Source organism: Balaenoptera ricei, chromosome 2 (assembly GCF_028023285.1).
Source record: "Balaenoptera ricei isolate mBalRic1 chromosome 2, mBalRic1.hap2, whole genome shotgun sequence".
Lineage (NCBI taxonomy): Eukaryota > Metazoa > Chordata > Mammalia > Artiodactyla > Balaenopteridae > Balaenoptera > Balaenoptera ricei.
In genome coordinates this window covers 104124276-104144200 of record NC_082640.1, presented here as the reverse complement: position 1 = coordinate 104144200, position 19925 = coordinate 104124276, and the positions used below count along the sequence as shown (strand labels likewise).

The following is a 19925-nucleotide window of genomic DNA, read 5'->3' as shown; positions in this document are numbered from 1 at the left end:
TATTTTGAGATTGAATTATTATATAATCCATAAACTCATATAAACTAGGACAAATTTTTATTTGAACCATTAACGTCCATATCATTCCAATCAGAGTTAGTCACTGATTTCCTCTTGAATATGAGAATTTTCCAGGATTGGGAATTATAAGAGAGTATTTTAAAATCCTCAGAATTTCTCATGTTTCATAGCCCCATAGTGAAGTTTTTCCTTTTTTTTTTTTGGCCCTCCCACAGAAAGTAATCCTGAAATTACAACTCTGTTCTGCTCTTAATCTCTTCACAGATTACAACTTCTCTTCCTTTTTTCTCACCTTTTCTCATTTTGTGTATTTGTTACAGAAACGGTTTTTCTTCGAAAATGGATGGGATGTCTTCAGAGGCTAATGAAGAAAAGTGAGTTTGGGAAATGCAGCTAAAAATGTTCAACTCTTTATCAGGGAAAGATACTTTTCCAATTAGTAAGACATGTTTATAACTTCTGAAATGTTTTCGCAGTCTGTTCCAGGGAAAAGAAGTAAATGTTACAGAGTCACAGCACTCCCTGCCATATCTTTATATAAACTCATCTAGAGTCAAAACTGAGAGGGACTTTAGAGACCACTTCCTATCTCTTCAATTTAAGGATGAGAAAATTGAGGCCCAAGGAAATGAAATGATTTGTCCAAAGTTGGCGTCACAAACTAGTGGCAGTTTACAGCCTACAGGCATATATATGTATGACAAAGAAAAAATTGTCTAAACAATAAACAATGTTTTTTAATTTTTGAATTAGTTGCCAAAATTTCAAGATTTCATACAACAATTAGATTTTCAGCTTTTCCTGAAAAATCAAGTGGTGCAACACTGGGCTCATATTCTTGTTTGGCAACAACTAACATGAGCGGAGTACATAATAGCTGTGATGATCAAACCAGGCAGGAAGGAACTCCCCTTTATAGTCTCAATACCACCTATTTTTCTTGCATCTGCTAAGTTATCTGTTTGGCCACCATAGCCAGTTGAATATTCAAAACCTGGTCTAAAAATCACACTGTAGTAAAACCAGAACTAGAATCTCTTGATTTACGGTCCATTTATCTTTTTTTCTTTTTGGCTGCACTGCGGCTTGCAGGATCTTAGTTCCCTGACCAAGGACTGAACCACGGCTATAGCAGTGAAAGCACTGAGTCCTAACCACTGGACCGCCAGGGAATTCCCTTTCTTTCTTTTTTTTTTTTTTCTTTTGGTCCATTTATCTTATAATTGTGCTTATATCAATATGGTAAATTATGTTTTACTGATTGTTTTTCAAGAGATAGTCTTATGGTATACCATATGTATTTTAAAACACTGACTTTCTAAATACTGAATTTAAGACTTGTAATATAAATTTTATTAAGTGAAAGTGCGCCAAGTGTTAAGTGATGACCAATTTAAAAGCATGTAAGGGATGTTATAATGATGGGTTTTAGAAATTCAGTCTTTTACCGCTGTGTATGTAATTTTTTTTTCCTCTTTCAGTGACAATGTAGAGAGACCTGTTAGAAGACGACATTCCTCAGTAAGAAACACCTATTTGAGCTAATAATTGTTACCTTTTATTGAATGATGACTACATACCACAGTAATTTTGAATGACATCACCATCCCAACCCCACTGGCTTCTATTGCTCTCTGGATAGACTCAAATATTTAACCTGATTACACAATTCTGTAAATATACTAAAATTCCTATTTTATGGGTTTCATGGTAATTTAATACATACTATGCTATGTAAATTATACTTTAATAAAGCTGTTTAAAAAATATATTTAAACGTGTACAAAGCTGTAGCAAGACACACAATAATCCAACTCAAACCGATTTAAGCACAAAATTTATTGGGTTATGAAATTGAAAAAATCCAAAGATAGGGATGATGTTAGGCACAATTTAACCAATCAGCTGTTCCAACAGTAGCACCAGAGGTTGTAGGGTACTTTCACTGTAAGCATCTTTGCCACAAACACTTTTGCCACATAACTAATTGGCAGCAGTGCAATTTAGCTGTAAAGGTTAAATAACTAATTGATAGTTTGATTTCATTTCTTCATTGATGCAGTACTCTCATTTTTATATTACATAAATCTTAGATACGCCAAGGTCTCCAAGGCAGAGTTGAACCCATTTCTCCCATAGAATTTTAGAACATCTGTCAACAGACATATGACATAATGCCAAGAGCAAACAACAGTGTGGAAGGGTTTTATAATGCAATACAAAGCTCAGTTACAAATATGTATCCTAGTATTTGGAAACTGATAACCTGTCTAATGAAGGAAGAAATTTTAATGAAAAAGAAAAAGCACGATGCCAAATGAAGAGAACGAATCAATAAACAAAAAAATGTATAAAATACTATGAGCAAAAGACAGAAGGCAAATGCTTAGGTACAACCCACAAAATAAAATCAGTTATTTGCTCAGTATTGCCATGAATCTACACACATTTTAAATGTATTCAAGTATTTCATATCTTGCAATAAAGTCTTTAACTTTCTTACTCATTTTTCATGTTTCATTATGTCCTCTTTAATGTCCCTCTTTTATCTTTTATAGCAAAATTGCCTTATGGCCAGTTAGTTATGCAGCAAAAATGTTTGCAACAAAGATGTCTATGGCAAATATGCTTATGGTGAAAGTACTGGACACGATCACCAGTACTAGGATTTCATTTTTTATACTCTGATCACTTTATCTGGGTAATCTCCATTATCAGAACGGCTCTTCCTCTGTGATTACTATAGTACATCTAGCTCTCCCAACTTCCAGGTTCAAGTCCTACATAAAAAATAGTGTCTATTTCCTCAGGATTAAAAAAAAAAAAAAAAAAAAAAAAGAGAATACTCAGGATTGAATCATGTTGGCTTGATTATCTTGATATGGGTCAAGTCCTCATTACCAAACCAGTCACTATTGACAAAAGAATATCATGTGCAGATTGTTCTCAGCCAGGGCTACCTGTTGAACTCTAGAGTTGGAGTAGAGCTTTACCCAGACCACATGGGATGAGAGTAAGCAAAATAATTGGGGAATGTGGGCAAGGAGAAGGGAATAGATGCCGAATATTTAAAGCAGCCACAAAGTATACTACTGAGCAATATGAATTTGAGGAGTTTTAGAGGTTTTTACAGGAATTTTACCATCTCTACCTTTCTGCTCATGGTATAACTTGAAATGAAGTGATTATTAATAGATGTTGCAGATTTTCTTGAATAATTCTGTTCTAGATTTTGAAACCCCCCAGGAGTCCTCTTCAGGACCTCAGAGGTGGGAATGGGAATGAAACTGTTCAGGTAAGTCTCTGGTACAGATGCTTTATAGATGACTGTTTTCAGTGATATTTTTAATAGTTAGAAACTTTATTAGCTATATGAAGGGAGAATGTCATAAATGATTCTCAGTTGAATATGTACAAGTAAGCATCCCATGGCCTTAAGGTTAAAATCCAAACACTTGAGCAAGCTGGCACTCTTGATTTTTAACCCCTATTTGCTTTTCCAGACTTCTTTCTTGCCACTCTCATACATGTATCTCACCATTCAGAACTGTTTACCATTCCCCAAACAGACATGAACTGTCAAGCCTGCAGGTATTTACATGTGATGTTACCTCTGTCTAGATGGCTAGTCCCTCATTCTTCGTTTATCTGCCAATATTTTATTAAAAATTTGTTTTTCAAACACACTGAAAAGTAGAAAGAATTTTAGGGTGAATGTTCATATAGTCATTACCTAGATTCTATAATTAATATTTTATCATACTTGGTTTATCATATATTTGTAGTCCTCTTTTTTAAAAATTAATTAATTTATTTATTAATTTTGGCTGCGTTGGGTCTTCGTTGCTGCACACGGGCTTTCTCTAGTTGCGGTGAGTGGGGGCTACTTTTCGTTGCGGTGTGCAGACTTCTCATTGCGGTGGCTTCTTTTGTTGCGGAGCGTGGGCTCTAGGCACATGGGCTTCAGTAGTTGTGGCTCACGGGCTTAGTTGCTCCACGGCATGTGGGATCTTCCCGGACCAGCGCTCGAACCTGTGTCCTCTGCATTGGCAGGCGGATTCTTAACCACTGCGCCACCAGGGAAGCCCTGTAGTCCTGTTTATCTGGTAATTCCTATTTGTTTTCAAGACTCAGTTTTGGTATCATTTCTCTCAGAAAATCATCCCTTAACATCTTCTGTTGTAATTGTTTACTAATGTCCATTCTAAATTGAGAACTCTCTGAGGTTGGGACTTCGTTATATGTTTTTTAATGTATTATGCCTGGTATATAGTTCACTTTCAGTACATTTTGTTGATTGATGAAATGTGTATAGTTTTGGAGACCATATAATTCTGAGTGCTTATGCTACTTCTGCCTCTCTTATCTTTCTATTTCTCAAATACCTCAAGCCTTTCCCTGCCTCAGGGCCTTTGCACATGCTCTGCCTAGAATGTTTTCCCTCTGCCCAACTCTTCATCTGACTACTAACTAATCCTTCAGGTCTCAACTTAAATGTACTTCCTCAAAGAAATCTTCCATGATTATCAGGCTAACTTATTTTTTTATATACAGTGTTTATTCACACCACTCATTACACTTTGAATTTTATATTTGTGTGGATTTTTTGTTTTAATCTGTTTCACCATTAATCCCCATTAGAGTAAGGACTGTATTGTTTCCTTTACCAGTCTTTTTCCATCACTCAGCATGGGATTTGGTATGTGTGGTGTTTTTTAATTTAATGAATGTTTGAATGAGTAAATGACAGATTCATAGACTCATAGAGCTTTAAAACCAACAGGACCTCAATACTAATCTTGAATCTAGTTCCTTCATTATATAGATGAGAAATATGAGGTCCAGAGAGGTTAAATGTTTTGTCTGAGCCCACACAGTTAGTGGCAAACTTCAAATTGGAGCTGTAATCTCCTAATTTCTAACTCAGTGCTCTTTCCAATATACCATACAAATTTCAGGGGTTTTTAGTAAGAAATATAGTAGTATTTACTATGTCCATATTATTGTCATTATTAAGCTCAAAGCTGCCTGTAATGTCTGCCAAAGATCTTAACAGAGAGGATGATTCTTTGTTATAACAAAACTTGTCCTCAGTTATCCAGAATTAGCACAGTTAAAATTCTCTATGGATTTCATTTGTTTTTGTCTTTTGCTTTTTGTGTTCAGTATCTACGTGAGTAAAAATGTTTGCCGTTGTTAAGGAAGATGAGGGAAAATAAAAGTAAATTGTAATGAAAAGATGCTCAGCATCACTAATCATTAGAGAAATACAAATCAAAACCACAGTAAGATATCAACTCATACCCATTAGGATGGCTACTATTAAAAAAAAAAAACAAAATAGAAAATAGCAAGTGTTGGCTAGGATGTGGAGTAATTGGAACCCTTGTGCACTGTTGGTGGGAATGTAAATGGTGCAGCTGCTGTAAAATATAGTGGTTCCTCCAAAAATTAAAATAGAATTACCATATGATCCAGCAATTCCACTTCTGGGTGTATACCCAAAAGAATTAAAGCAGGGTCTTGAAGATATGTATACCACTGTTCATAGCAGTGATATTCACAGTAGCCAAAAGGTGGAAGCAACCCAGAGTCCATTGATAGATGAATGGATAAACAAAATGTGGTGTCTATGGAATATTATTCAGCCTTAAAAAAAGAAGGAAGATGCAAAAGGGAGGAGATATGGGGATACATGTATATGTATAGCTGATTCACTTTGTTATAAAGCAGAAACTAACACACCATTGTAAAGCAATTATACTCCAATAAAGATGTTAAAAAAAAAAGAAGGAAATTCTGATACATACTACAACATGGATGAACCTTGAGGACATTATGTTAAGTGAAATAAACCAGTCACGAAAAGACAAATACTTTATAAATTACACTTAAGAAGTACCTACAGTTGTCATATTCATAGAGACAGAAAGTAAAATTGTGGTTGTGGGCAGGTTGGCGGGGGAAAGGAGGAGTTGTTTAATGGATATACAGTTTCAGTTTTGCAAGATGAAAAGATTTCTGGAGATTTGTTGCACGACCATATAGAGGTACTTAACATTACTGAAGTGTACACTTAAAAACAGTTAAGGGGGCTTCCCTGGTGGCGCAGTGGTTGAGAATCCGCCTGCCAATGCAGGGGACACGGGTTCGAGCCCTGGTCTGGGAAGATCCCACATGCCGCGGAGCAACTAGGCCCGTGAGCCACAACTACTGAGCCTGCGCGTCTGGAGCCTGTGCTCCACAACAAGAGAGGCCGCGACAGTGAGAGGCCCGCGCACCGCGATGAAGAGTGGCCCCCGCTTGCCACAACTAGAGAAAGCCCTCACACAGAAACGAAGACCCAACACAGCCAAAAATAAATAATAATAAATTTAAAAAAAAAAAACAGTTGAGGACTTCCCTGGTGGCGCAGTGGTTGGGAATCCACCTGCCAATGCAGGGGACGCCAGTTCGAGCGCTGGTTCAGGAAGATCCCACATGCCGCAGAGCAGCTAAGCCCGTGAGCCACAACTACTGAGCCCGCGTGCCGCAACTACTGAAGCCCACCCGCCTAGAGCCCATGTTCCGCAACAGGAGAAGCCACTGCAATGAGAAGCCTGCGCACTGCAACGAAATAAATTAATTAATTTAAAAAAAACAGTTAAGATGCTTCAGTATGTTATGCTAAGTAAAATAGTCGCAGAAGGACAAATACTACATGATTCCACTTATATGAGCTGTCTAAGATGGTCAAACTCGTGGAAGCAGAGAAGAGAACAGTGGTTGCCAGGGACAGAGAGGAGGGGGAAATGGGGAGTTGCTAATCAACAGGTATAAAGTTTCAGTTATGCAAGATGAATGAATGCTAGAGATCTGCTGTACAACATTGTCACTATGGTTAACAGTATTGTATCGTACACTTAATCTGTTAAGAGGTTAGATTAAGTGTTCTTACCACAATAAAACTTAAAAAAATTTTTTTTAATTTTTGAATTTTATTTTATTTATTTTTTTATACAGCAGTTCTTATTAGTTATCCATTTTATACATATTAATGTATATATGTCAATCCTAATCTCCCAATTCATCACACCACCACCCCCAAAAATTAAAATTCTTAAAAGTGGTTAAGATGGTAAATTTTATGTGAATTGTATTTTACCGCAATTAAAAAAAATTTTTTAATCTTAAAAATAGTATAGTAGGGTTACCATAATAGGCAACATATCACTTGTTTTGTTCCCAGTCTTTCTTCTACTTAATTGCAAAATAACCATTCATTTAAAGGAGAGAGAAAAGGTAAGGGATAGTAATCACCTTCCTTAAATATGTTGTTTGTGTCACTGTGCTTATTTTTCACATTGAAAATCATATTCATGTTAAGTGCTTCTATATTGGAATTTTTTGGAGAATCAGATTAATTATCAAAATTAATGATATCACATTAATTCAGAATAAGAACTGGTCTCTGTCTATCGTAATCTTGGAGACCTAATTCACAGTGGTTTCATTAAAAATCATACCATATATTCTCTGCCCTTAGGAATCCAATGCTTTGAGAAATAAGAAAAACTCTCGTCGAGTCAGCTTTGCAGATACTATAAAGTAAGTTGAAAAGAAAAATAATTAAAATGTTACAGGTAATACTTTTTGTGTGTCACACCAAATATGTTGGTACTAACTGATTGGGATAATTTGTGTTTCAATTAGAGAAGCTTTAGAAAATTGTTATTTAAAAGGCTGTTATGCTTAAATGAGAAACATTGAAAGCATCCCCTCTACAGTCCAGAACAAAACAACTGTGTCTTACGGCTGCTATTTAACATTGTATTGGAGGTGCTAACCAACAAAAAAAAACTAGAGAAAGAAAATGGAGTTATAAAAATTGGAAAGATAGGGATAAATCTGTCACCTTTGCAGATTAAATAATTGAATATTAGGAAAATCCAAGAATATCAATTGAAATACCTCTATAAACAGTAAGTAGCAGGATACAAAATTAATATTTAGAAATTAATATATTTCCTATATAAAAATAATAACCAGATAGAAGATAAATGTCCTTTTTTCCATTATATTTAGTTGCTGTAAATTTAATAATAAAAGAATATAAATTGTACAGGGATTTCCCTGGTGGTCCAGTGGTTAGGACTCTGCACTTCCACTGCAGGGGACACAAGTTCGATCCCTGGTCGGGGAACTAAGATCCCAGATGCCCCGCAGCATGGCCAAAAAAAAAAAAAAAAAAAGAATTGTGCAAATGAAGACAAGTTCCTGAATAAGAAGATTTAACATCATAAAGATATCACTTCTCCCTAAGTTATTAATTTAATGTAATTCTTATATGTAATTTTTTATTATTATTTTCTTAATGCTGAGCAGTATATTTGTATTTCTCATTAAAGAGTTGTTTAATTGAGAATTTTCACATTCATATCTAGGTGGTAAAGACATCTTGTGGTCATTAATTTTCAGTTATATTGTAGTAAGAGAATGCTAATTTGTATTATTTTGATTTTTATTGAAATTTTCTGTGTGGTCTTGTATATGATCAATTTCTGTGAATGATCCATCCACTTGAACAGAAGATACATTTTGTATTTTAGGGTATAGAATTTGATATATATCAATTATATCCATTTTATACATGTTATTTGGGTCTTCTGTAATTTTATATAATTTTAGTCACTTTAATCTGCATGAATTATGAGAGAGGTAAATTAGTCTCTAACTGACAGTGCATCCCACTCTATCCAGTAGTTTTTCTTTATGAATGTTTATTCTATGTTTATTGGTGCATAGTCATCATCGCTATATCTTCATTTGGGATTGCACTTTCTAGCATTATGAAATATTCATCTTTGCTTTGTTTATTGCTTTTTGACCCAAATTCCACCTAGACTGATGTTAAGATTTCTGTCTTTGTTATATTTTTGTTTTCATTTTTGTGGTATACCTTTGTGTAATGTTTGACCATGTATGAGCAATGGTAAAGTTAGTCGATTTCCTCTCTCCCAACCCAATTTTACTTAATAATATACTTTTGTACTATTAAAAATATGCTTAAACTTCAATTAAAACTTCATTGTATTATATAATATCCTTTGGCATTTATAATGGATGAGGTTATTGGCCTACTTCTTCCTCTTATTTTCTCCCCCTCATTCCCTACCCATCTTTTTTAAAAATTTTACTTATTTATTATTTATTTTGGCCGCGCTGGGTCTTCGTTGCAGCGCGTGGGCTTCTCTTGTTGCAGTGTGCAGGCTCTAGAGCGCATGGGCTCAGTAGTTGTGACGTGCGGCTCTCGTTGGGGCACACAGACTTAGTTGCAGTGTGTGGGATTTTAGTTCCCTGACCAGGGATCGAACCTGGTCCCCCTGCATTGGGAGCACGGAGTCTTAACCACTGGACTACCAGGGAAGTTCTTCCCCCCCCCCACCCCCCACCTTTTTTTTAAGTTGTATTATATCTCTTTCTCCCTTTCTCTCACTCTCTTATCTCTCTCTCTCTGTCTCTGGGTATTTGACATTAGGTCATCTGTCACATTTGTGTTTTAGTTGTATTATATATATTTAAATGTTCACATCAGTTCTGTTACTATAGTTGCCCTAATTATCTCTTGGTTGACCAAAGCTTTTTCTCTTATGTTTTCCCAAGAAGGGCTCATTGAAGCAATACTCCCTGAGTTCTTGGGCGCTCAGAACTGTTAGTCATAGCCTTTATACTTGAAGATTTAGCTGGATATAAAATCTTCAGTTCACATTTTCTTTTTTTCACTTTGAATATGTTTTGTTTTGTTTTTGTTTTTGTTTTTTATCAAACACCAAAGTCACTGAGGGTTTTTGTTTGTTTTTTATACAGCAGGTTCTTATTAGTTATCTATTTTATACATACTAGTGTATGTATGTCAATCCCAGTCTCGCAATTCATCCCACCGCCACCCCACATTTTCTTTAAGGAACTTGTTAATGTGATTCTGTTATCTTCTGGTATTGAATGTTTCTATGAACAAGTCAGAGGAGAGCATGATTTTTCCCCCTCATAAACAACTAGATCTTTTTGACAGGCTACCTAACAGATTTTTTTTTCCTTTATCTTTGAAGTTTATTGACTTTACTTGGATACATCTTTATTTTGACTGTTTTGGGTCTTGAATCTTGAATTAACCTTTAAATATCTTTTTCTATTTCATTTAAATTTCGTTAGGGACTCAATAATTTAGAAACACAAATTATGTTTAAATTCTTTGCTTTTCTTCTGTATTATATTCTCTCTTAAGTCCTTTTATTTTCTTTTACTTTGTTCAGTTAAAATTTTTTTCTATGTCCTTTACCATATTTTCCAAGATAGTTATTCGCCCTATGTCTCTTCCAGTTTTGCCTTCATTCTGTGATGATTAAATTTTTTTTCTGCTTCTTTCATGAGTTTCATCTGTTTGTGTGTCATTTCCTGTTTTCTTACTATCTTTTCCTTGAGTTCTTGTATTTCTGCTTTCATTTCTGTCTTTCATAGAGATTATTGCTTCGTTATGTTTTTTAAGTCCATAGCAAACTGTATGCATACAATTTTCATTTTCTCTGGGACAACATTTTTCTGAGTGTTTTTCTTATGTTAATAAGTTATGTTATGCTTTGCTTTCTTTTAATCTTACAGTGTCCTTATGGATTGTATACTTTTTACTCATCATTGAATGGGTTGGGTTTTCCTGAACCACCTATTTTCAAGACATTTCTGTGGAGGGAGAGGGGATGTAATGGTGTTCCAGGGTAGCTGTCTTTTTGTAAACAGGCTCTCCTTTTAGCTATCATAAAGATAGCTTGTCTACTTAATATCACCTTCTTCAAATATTATTTTCTGTATAATTCAGACTTCTTTAACTTGGCCTATTGTGAGGTGAGCTCCTAGATCAATTTAACCTTGAATTTAAACATTTTAGGATGAGGCTTGATTGTTTCTTGTCCAGAAATCTTCCTAGGAAAGTCCTGGGCTTTGATCTGCATTGTTTCCCATTCCTCATTTGTTCCTCTCTCTCCTCTGAATTCTTTATCTTAACAAACCTTTAGGATCAGACAGATTAAAGAAATTCAATTCTGTATTTGCCATATAAAACATCATTTTGCATTAGGATAAGTTTATAGTTGCCCAGGATTTCAGTTGTGGGACTACTGGGAACATGTTTTCTTTCTTCTTTTCCTTAGAGGAGTAGTAAGTAGATGTTGGTAAGGGGTGAAGAAGGGGGTTCCCACTTAGCGGCAGACTATGTGACATCTTTCTGTTACTGAATAGTTCCAAACAGTAGGTACCTTCTGAAATATAAATTCATTGTTGTCGATTGATAGTAATTCTAATTGTTTTATACTTCTTTTCTATCCATCTTTTATCCATAAATCAATTAACGTCTTCCTGGATAAACATGAGTTGTCAATATTTCATATGTATTGAATTCTGGGAGTGAGGGGTGGGAAAGACATAGTAAGATTTGGTATTATCAGGGAAGACTAGCTATTGCCTGCCAGTAGAGTTCCCTAGGTGGTATATTCCTTGGTGACGTTGCTACTGTCTTCCTAGATCTTGCCCTTGGCTTTGCAGGCTCCGTATTGTTTTTTTCTGTACCAAAAATGGTTCTGTCTCTTAGAGATGGACTTCTACTAAACATATTCACTAGAGATTTGTGTATAAATAAGAATGCTACCATTAAATATATCATGAGAACCAAATCAAATGAATCAGAACCCTTATTTGAGTAGATCAATACATTTCTTATAGGCATTCTACCTAAGAAAGTAAATTATAATGTAAATATGGCTTGCTGATCATGGAATCTGAACTATTAGTTATTTGAATGATTCAGAATGTTTAATGGCACCAGGCTAATGAATCCATGTCCACAGTAGGTACGTACACACCTATTGCAAGCCTTGAATGATTCTGTCTGTATACTCCCAGTATACTCCTTGAATAGGTGTGGCCAAGGTTTGATTTAATAACTCATTTTCTCCCCTTTGTTTCAGACTGACTTTTCCTTCACATGCTGTTTTTCTGTTTTTTTTGGCTACACCACTTGGCTTGTGGATCTTAGCTCCCTGACCAGGGATTGAACCCAGGCTACTTGGTGAAAGCGCTGAGTCCTAACCACTGGACTGCCAGGGAATTTCCTTACGTGTTTTCTTTAGGAATAGTAATGTTAATGTAAAAATAACTATTTTAAATTTTCTGTTAAGCATTTGATTGTTCCTTGTGCTGTGTTAGATATTTTTGTGTAAATTACCTTTTTTCTTTTGAGTTACTACCTTGGGATTATAGTCCCCAAAGTAGAATTGCCATACTTAAAAGAAGAAATGGTTACATAGTCATTATTACATTTTTGTTATTGGTTTTAGTACCTCTAGTAATGTACCTTTTTTTTCGTAAGGCACTGTAAATATTAGATTTTAACACTTAATTTTAGCTGATTTGATTGATTTTATTGTTATCTTAGTTATTTTAATTTGTACTTTATTTTTCATTACTATTTTTTCTATATTTTGTTCATTTATGCTTTTTTTTCCTTCTCATTTTGAAACGTTTCGTTTTTTATTTCCTAGTCTACCTAGACGATATTGAAGAAAATATTTTAAAGTTTTTGTGTGGTTAAACCCTTTAAATTTTGTGTTATTAAAGCATGTGTCTTTCTTGGTTCATAAGTAATTTTTGCAACAGATTGTACCTTTGAAAGCTTTCCTTGTATCACAGACACTATATAGGTTGAAAAAAAAAATGAGAGAGCAAGGAACAACCATAATTAAGATAAATATACATAAAGTTAAATATGGAGGAAAGAATTATTTTGCCCTTTCAGTTAGGTGTCTCCATATGTTTGCTAAATGTTTTATTATTTATATGTATTTACAACTTACTCTTTGTCTACCTAATATGTGGTGTTCTAAAATTTGTATCTTGAGGCATCTAAATATATTTCTGCATTTTCTTCTTTGTATTTCTTTCATTTTTTTCCTCTGACTTCTTTTTTTACATGTAATTTGGTTTATTCATTGTTAGTTTTCATTGATAATTTTCATCTTACTGTATGATAGCAACATTGTTTAGTTCTAATACTTTTTTGCTATGAAACTTAATGTGTTGGATGACTTCATAATTATCTTTTCTGTTGTTTGTCCACAGATAATTTTTAGCTGTGAAAATTTTTAATTTGTAACTTATAGGTTGTAGATTGAGTTTAAAATTTTTAAAAATTTAGTCAATAGCCATTTTTTAATAGGGTAGCTCAGCCAATTTACATTTGTTAAAATCAGTACACCTATTCTCCCTGTATTGTTGGATAAATTTAACTTTATTGTTGCAGATTTTTGTTTTGTATTTAAACAAGAATGGATATTGGATTTTATAAATGCTTTTGACCATCTATTAAAATAACTAGAGTTTTTCCCAGTTTAATCTTTAATATGATAAAACAAATTTTTGGGTGTTGAGTTATCTCAGCATTCCTGGGATAAATCCAGTTTAGTCATAAAATATTCTTTTATTGGGTGGGCCAAAAGGTTCATTTGGTTTTTTCCGTAAGATGGCTCTAGTAGCACTTAGTCATCTTTAACTTCATTCGAAACAATTTTGTTAGATTGTATGTAACAGCTGTTATATCAGCGTGCATTTTAAAAAAGACTTATCAAAATCAGTGAATTTTTGTGTAGCCATTTTAATATTGAAGATGGAAGAAAAAAAGCGACATTTTCGGCATATTATGCTTTATCATTTCAAGAAAGGTAGAAAAGCAAGTGAAACGCAAAAAAAGATTTGTGCAATGTATGGAGAAGGTGCTGTGATCGATCGAATGTGTCAAAAGTGGTTTGCGAAGTTTCGTGCTGGAGATTTCTCACTGGACGATGCTCCATGGTCAGGTGAGACCAGTTGAAGTTGATAGCGATCAAATCGAAACAATAATTGAGAGCAGTCAGCGTTATACCATGCAGGAGATAGCCGACATACTCAAAATATCCAAATCAAGCGTTGAGAATCATTTGCACCAGCTTGGTTATGTGAATAGCTTTGATGTTTGGGTTCCACATAAGTTAAGCAAAAAAAACCTTCTTGACCGTATTTCTGCATGTGATTCTCTACTGAAACATAATGAAAATGTTCCATTTTTAAAACAAATTGTGATGGGCAATGAAAAGTGGATACTGTACAATAATGTGGAACGGAAGAGATCTTGGGCAAGCGAAATGAACTACCACCAACCACACCAAAGATGTTGATGTTCTGTATATGGTGGGATTGGAAGGGAGTCCTCTATTATGAGCTTCTTCCAGAAAACCAAACAATTCATTCCAACAAGTACTGCTCCCAATTAGACCAACTGAAAGCAGCACTCGACGAAAAGAGTCCAGAATTAGTCAACAGAAAACGCATAATCTTCCATCAGGATAACACAAGACCGCATGTTTCTTTCATGACTGGGCAAAAACTGTTAAAACTTGTATGGGAAGTTCTGATTCATCCGCCTTATTCACCAGACGTTGCACCTTTGGATTTCCATTCATTTTGGTCTTTACGACATCCTCTTAATGGAAAATATTTCAGTCCCCTGGAAGACTGTAAAAGGCACCTGGAACAGTACTTTGCTCAAAAAGATCCATCTTTTGGGAAGATGGAATTATGAAGTTGCCTGAAAAATGGCAGAAGGTAGTGGAACAAAAAAGGGTGAATACATTGATCGATAAAGTCCTTGGTGAAAATGAAAAATGTATCTTTTATTTTTACTTAAAAAACCGAAGGCACTTTTTGGCCTGCCCAATAAAACATTGCTAGGGAATTCCGTGGCAGTCCAGTGGTTAGGACTCTGTGCTTCCACTGGAGGGGGCACAGGTTCTATCCTTGGCCAGGGAACTAAGATCCTGCAAGCCACACGATTTAAAAAAAAAAAAAAAAACCTAGCAGATTTTCAGTAATCTTTATTTTGTTTTCTAGAGTATTCCAGACAGAGCCTCATATGTGCGCAGTGCAGCCAAACAAAAACAAAAACATTACTAGAGGCAGTTTGCTTATATTTGGGGATTTCTGCACTAATATTCATATGTGAGATTGGCCTATGGGTTTTGTTGTGTGCTATTCTTACGTGGTTTTACTATAAAATCAATCAGAAAGCTTTATTTTACCTTTCTCAAAACAGACTATAAATTAACATCATAGTGTTCTAATTAAAACTTCCAGATTTTCGGGAGTTCCCTGGTGTCCTACTGGTTAGGATTCTGGGCTTTTACTGCCGTGGCCTGAGTTCAATCCCCGGTCAGGGAACTGAGATCCTGCAAGCCACACGATTAAAAAAAAAAAAACCTTGCAGATTTTCAGTAATCTTTATTTTGTTTTCTAGAGTATTCCAGACAGACCCTCACATGAAAATAGTGAAAAAGTCAGAAATTTCAGGTAAATTTGTTACTGCAATCCCTGCTAAATCTGTTTTCTATATAATTATGCTGTGGTTATCTAACCAGATAATTGGTATAACTTAATATGCATCTTATTGCTTAAAAAGTGTAACTTGAGCAATGGGGGGCAGAACGTAAGATACATCGTTAGTATTTTTTTTTATTGTTGTTAATGTCCTTATGCAATTTTTCTAATGCTTAATCAGTGTATCATTGAAAAACTTTAATCTTTTCTCTATTTATAGAAACAGAAGCAGGAGGAAATGTTCTATTTATGCAGTAAGTAAAAAAATGTGATGTAAATTATACTTTAAAACTTGTTTACTCCTATTAAATGAAGTGTTTTTAAAGTTAAAATTCTTTTTGTTTTTTATTTCCATTCCCTTTTGTGGAATACTTAGGATTAATTCAGAAAACAGATTCTTTGCATAATTTAATATACTGCTGTAGTTGATAAGTATGTGCATTGTACACCTTATCCTATTAAGAGGGATGAAACATTCTACTTTCATATATAAATCCTCAAATACATGAGCTAGTACAAAACAATAAATAGCAAGTCCTCAGATCTTTTTTAATTAAACTAGTTTTTCTTATTATAACATTAATACAAAAATTAAATAGCAGTAGGCTTGAACAAATGAAAACATGCTTATCTTAATCATAAGAGAAATACAAACTTAAACTATATTGAGACATAATTTTTCATCCAATCAGTTAAGAATATAGGTAAAAAGTCTCTCATTGCTAGTGGGTATATATTGTAGAAGGCAATTGGCAATATCATTCAAAATTTTAAATGCACATGCTCTTTGGCTCAGAGATTTCATGTCTGGGAATTTATCTTACCAATAAACTTGTAAATGTGTGAAATGATGAATATATAAAGTTATTCACTGTAACATTTATTTTAATAGTAAAAGATGTAAAAGATCCTAAAGGTCCATCAGTAAGGGACTGGTTAAATAAATTACAATTTTTCCATGTAATTGACTAGTGTTGAGCTGGAAAAAAAAAAAGATTCTCTTTATATATTGACACAGAAAAATCTCTAGGCTATATTACTTAGGCTCCTCACAGATAACCACTGTTGATAATTTTGGATGTCCTTGCAGAAATTTTATATGTATATCCAAGTGCATGGTTTATCTTTAGCATTTTTTTTTTAAACAAGACAAAAATGGGATCACTCAATGTCTTTTGGCACTTTCCATGTTGTTACATGTACATCTACCTTAGTCTATTATAATCTGTTGTATGTCTGCACCAGCATTTAGTCAGCTCCCCATTGATGGACATTTGGGTTAACATTTTTTTTTTTTTTTTTTTTTTGGCCGCGCCACGCCCTGGGATCTTAGTTCCCCAGCCAGGGATTGAACCCAGGTCCCCTGCAGTGGAAGCGCGGAGTCCTAACCGCTGGACTGCCAGGGAATTCCCTGGGTTGTTTCCTTTGACTTACCTTTTTTTTTCTAAAGCTAAATTTCTAGAAAATGAGTTGCTTTACAGGTCATTCGTTTTTTCGTTGTTTTTTTTATTTATTTATTTTAATTTTGGCCGCGTTGGGTCTTCGTTGCTGCGCTCAGGCTTTCTCTATTTGCAGGGAGCCGGGGCTACTTTTCATTGCAGTGCAGGCTTCTCACTGCAGTGGCTTCTCTTGTTGCGGAGCACTGGCTCTAGGCGCATGGGCTTCAGTAGTTGTGGCACAGGGGCTCAGTAGTTGTGGCTCCCGGACTCTAGAGCGCAGGCTCAGCAGTTGTGGCTCACAGGCTTAGCTGCTGTGAGGAATGTGGGATCTTCATGGACCAGGGCTCAAACCCGTGTCCCCTGCATTGGGCAGGTGGATTCTTAACCACTGTGCCACCAGGGAAGCCCCTACAGGTCATTCTTAAAAACAAAATAGGGAATTCCCTGGCGGTCCAGTGGTTAGGACTCCGCGCTTCCACTGCAGGGGACCCAGGTTCCATCCTGGTCGGGGAATTAAGATCCCGCAAGCCTCGTGGCACAGCCAAAAAAAAATTATTTTTAATAAAAAATTAAAAAAGAAAAAGCAAGCTCATGTATTAAGCATATTTTTATAGTGTTCTTGAAATTTAGATATCTGAAAAAATTTAATGGTAAGGTCCTTTAATTGCCTTGTAATTTTTTCTGCCAGTATTAGATGAGTCTTTTTTTAAAGATGTCTTTGGAGTTTTCTGCCAGTCACCCTATGAAAACCTTTTGCCTACCCTACTCTTTCAACTGTTGTGATTCTTGGTAATTGTCCAGAGTATAGATTTTTAAATTACTTTATTATTTTTAGGAATAAGAATCCAGAAGATAACTACTGTGAGATAACTGGTGAGTATGATCAGAATACTTTTCTTATCATACGTTTTTCTATTTATCTAGATTCCTTGAAAAATAATATGTAAGAGAACCATGAACAAAAAATGTAGAGAAAGTGTTCGTCTTTACACAAAATCTTTAATTTAAAATTTCACAAACTTACTAATATTTCTCTCAAACCTGCTGTTCCTCTTGTTCTCTATCTTGAACTCCCACTCACTGTCGTTCACTCAAGTCAGGAATTGAGTCATGTTTTACCTTTTCCTCCTTTCTCCATATCCATTTGGCCCTATTCTCTTTGATTTTTTTTTTTTTTTCTGGCTGTGCGGCTTGCAGGATCCTAGTTCCCAGACCAGGGATCGAACCTGGGCCCCCTGCTGTGGTAGCGAGGAGTCCTAACCACTGGACCACCAGGGAATTCCCCAGGCCCTATTCTCTTTCAGTTCTGTCTCCAAAATATCTGGCCCATCTGTTAGTTATTCTCTGTTCCTTCTGCCCGTATTTGAATTCAAGTCCTCGCTGTTCTATCTTGGGCTATTGTATTTAGTTTCTTATCCTTCTAGTCCATTCTACATATTTCTAAATCTTATCATATTACCTCCCAGCTTAAAATTGTTCAGTGACACTATTTTGCTTACGGGATAAAACCCACACTCTTCAGCATAAACTTGGAAAACCTTTTATAATTTGGCTTGTTTTTTTCTCCAACTTTATCTCCAGCCTGTTATAGGCATCCTGTGCTATATCCCATGAATAACTACTTGCATTTTCCCATGTGGACTTTTTCCTGCCTGTATCCATTTGTAAATGCTATTTCCTCTGCCTAAAGTGATCTTCCTAATACAATTTGTCTAACAGTCTTCTCATCTTTCACTTAACTTAGCTTTTCACTTAGCTTAACTTTAGTGCTTTCAAAGTAGCCAGTCCACAAACTGTTACAGTCCTTGACAGAAAAGGAACTTGCAATAGAATGTAAATCAACTATGGCAGTAAGCTCCTGTTTAGTTAGTGGCATTTTTTTCTTAGCAAAGCTCTACTGATGAAAGGAATTTCACATCAGCTGCAAGCTCCTTATCTCAAAATGAATTAATTAATTGATAATAAGCAGTTCACCATCTGGCAACATACGTTAAGTAATACTGGCTTAAATCGAGCCTTCACTGACAAAACCAAGGAGTTAGTCACTCTGTTTTGTGCTCTGACAACACCCCTTTTATTTCTCAGTCTATTGTAGATTTTTTTTTTATATAAATTTTTTATTTATTTTTATTTTTGGCTGCGTTGGGCCTTTGTTGCTGCACACAGGCTTTCTCTAGTTGCCGCGAGTGGGGGCTACTCTTCGTTGTGGTGCACAGGCTTCTCATTGCGGTGGCTTCTCTTGTTGTGGAGCATGGGCTCTAGGGCGTGTGGGCTCAGTAGTTGTGACTCGCGGGCTCTAGAGTGCAGGCTCAGTAGTTGTGGCGCACGGGCTTAGTTGCTCCATGGCCTGTGGGATCTTCCCGGACCAGGGCTCGAACCCGTGTCCCCTGCATTGGCAGGCGGATTCTTAACCACTGTGCCACCAGGGAAGTCCCTATTGTAGAATTTATCATGCTGTATTTTAGGTATTTACTTTTGGCTCTCTTATTAAACTAGGAACTCTTTGAGTCCAGAAATTTTGTCTTGTTCTTTGTGCTTTAGTACATGGTTGAGTTCTGGGGCACATAATAGGTTCTGAAACAATATTTGTTAAGTAAATGACAAGAATGGAAGCTGGATATGTAAATAAGACTTTAATAAAAAGCCCATAATTACTTCATCATATTCAGTCGAGGTTGCCGTAAACTCTTTGAAATATTCTAAATATTAAACTTTAAACTTAAGTATTTTAAACTGTATTTCCTGTTTTATTATAGCATCTTCAGTCCCTTCCTTATTTCCAACATCCAGTTTGTTACCTAAACCTTTATATTTCAGTTCTAGAATGTCTTTTTTTTCTTTTTTTTTTTAACTTCTACTCTTTTTATTTTTTATTTTTTATTTTTTTTTAATTTTTATTTATTATTTATTTTTGGCTGCGTTGGGTCTTCGTTTCTGTGCGAGGGCTTTCTCTAGTTGCGGCGAGCGGGGGGCACTCTTCATCGCGGTGCGCGGGCCTGTCACTATCGTGGCCTCTCTTGTTGCGGAGCACAG

General features: G+C 35.4%; 1 protein-coding gene across 1 annotated transcript in view; it reads left to right on the top strand.

Annotated features, from left to right (window-relative positions):
• KNL1 (kinetochore scaffold 1) overlaps positions 1-19925 on the top strand; it is a 64185-nt gene that overhangs the window by 6450 nt on the left and 37810 nt on the right. Inside the window, exons 2-8 of the mRNA XM_059915577.1 lie at positions 342-395; positions 1503-1542; positions 3251-3316; positions 7547-7608; positions 15374-15426; positions 15674-15707; positions 17728-17765. Of these exons, the coding sequence (XP_059771560.1) occupies positions 361-395; positions 1503-1542; positions 3251-3316; positions 7547-7608; positions 15374-15426; positions 15674-15707; positions 17728-17765 (328 nt within the window). The 5' untranslated portion in view covers positions 342-360. The remainder of the gene's footprint in view (positions 1-341; positions 396-1502; positions 1543-3250; positions 3317-7546; positions 7609-15373; positions 15427-15673; positions 15708-17727; positions 17766-19925) is intronic.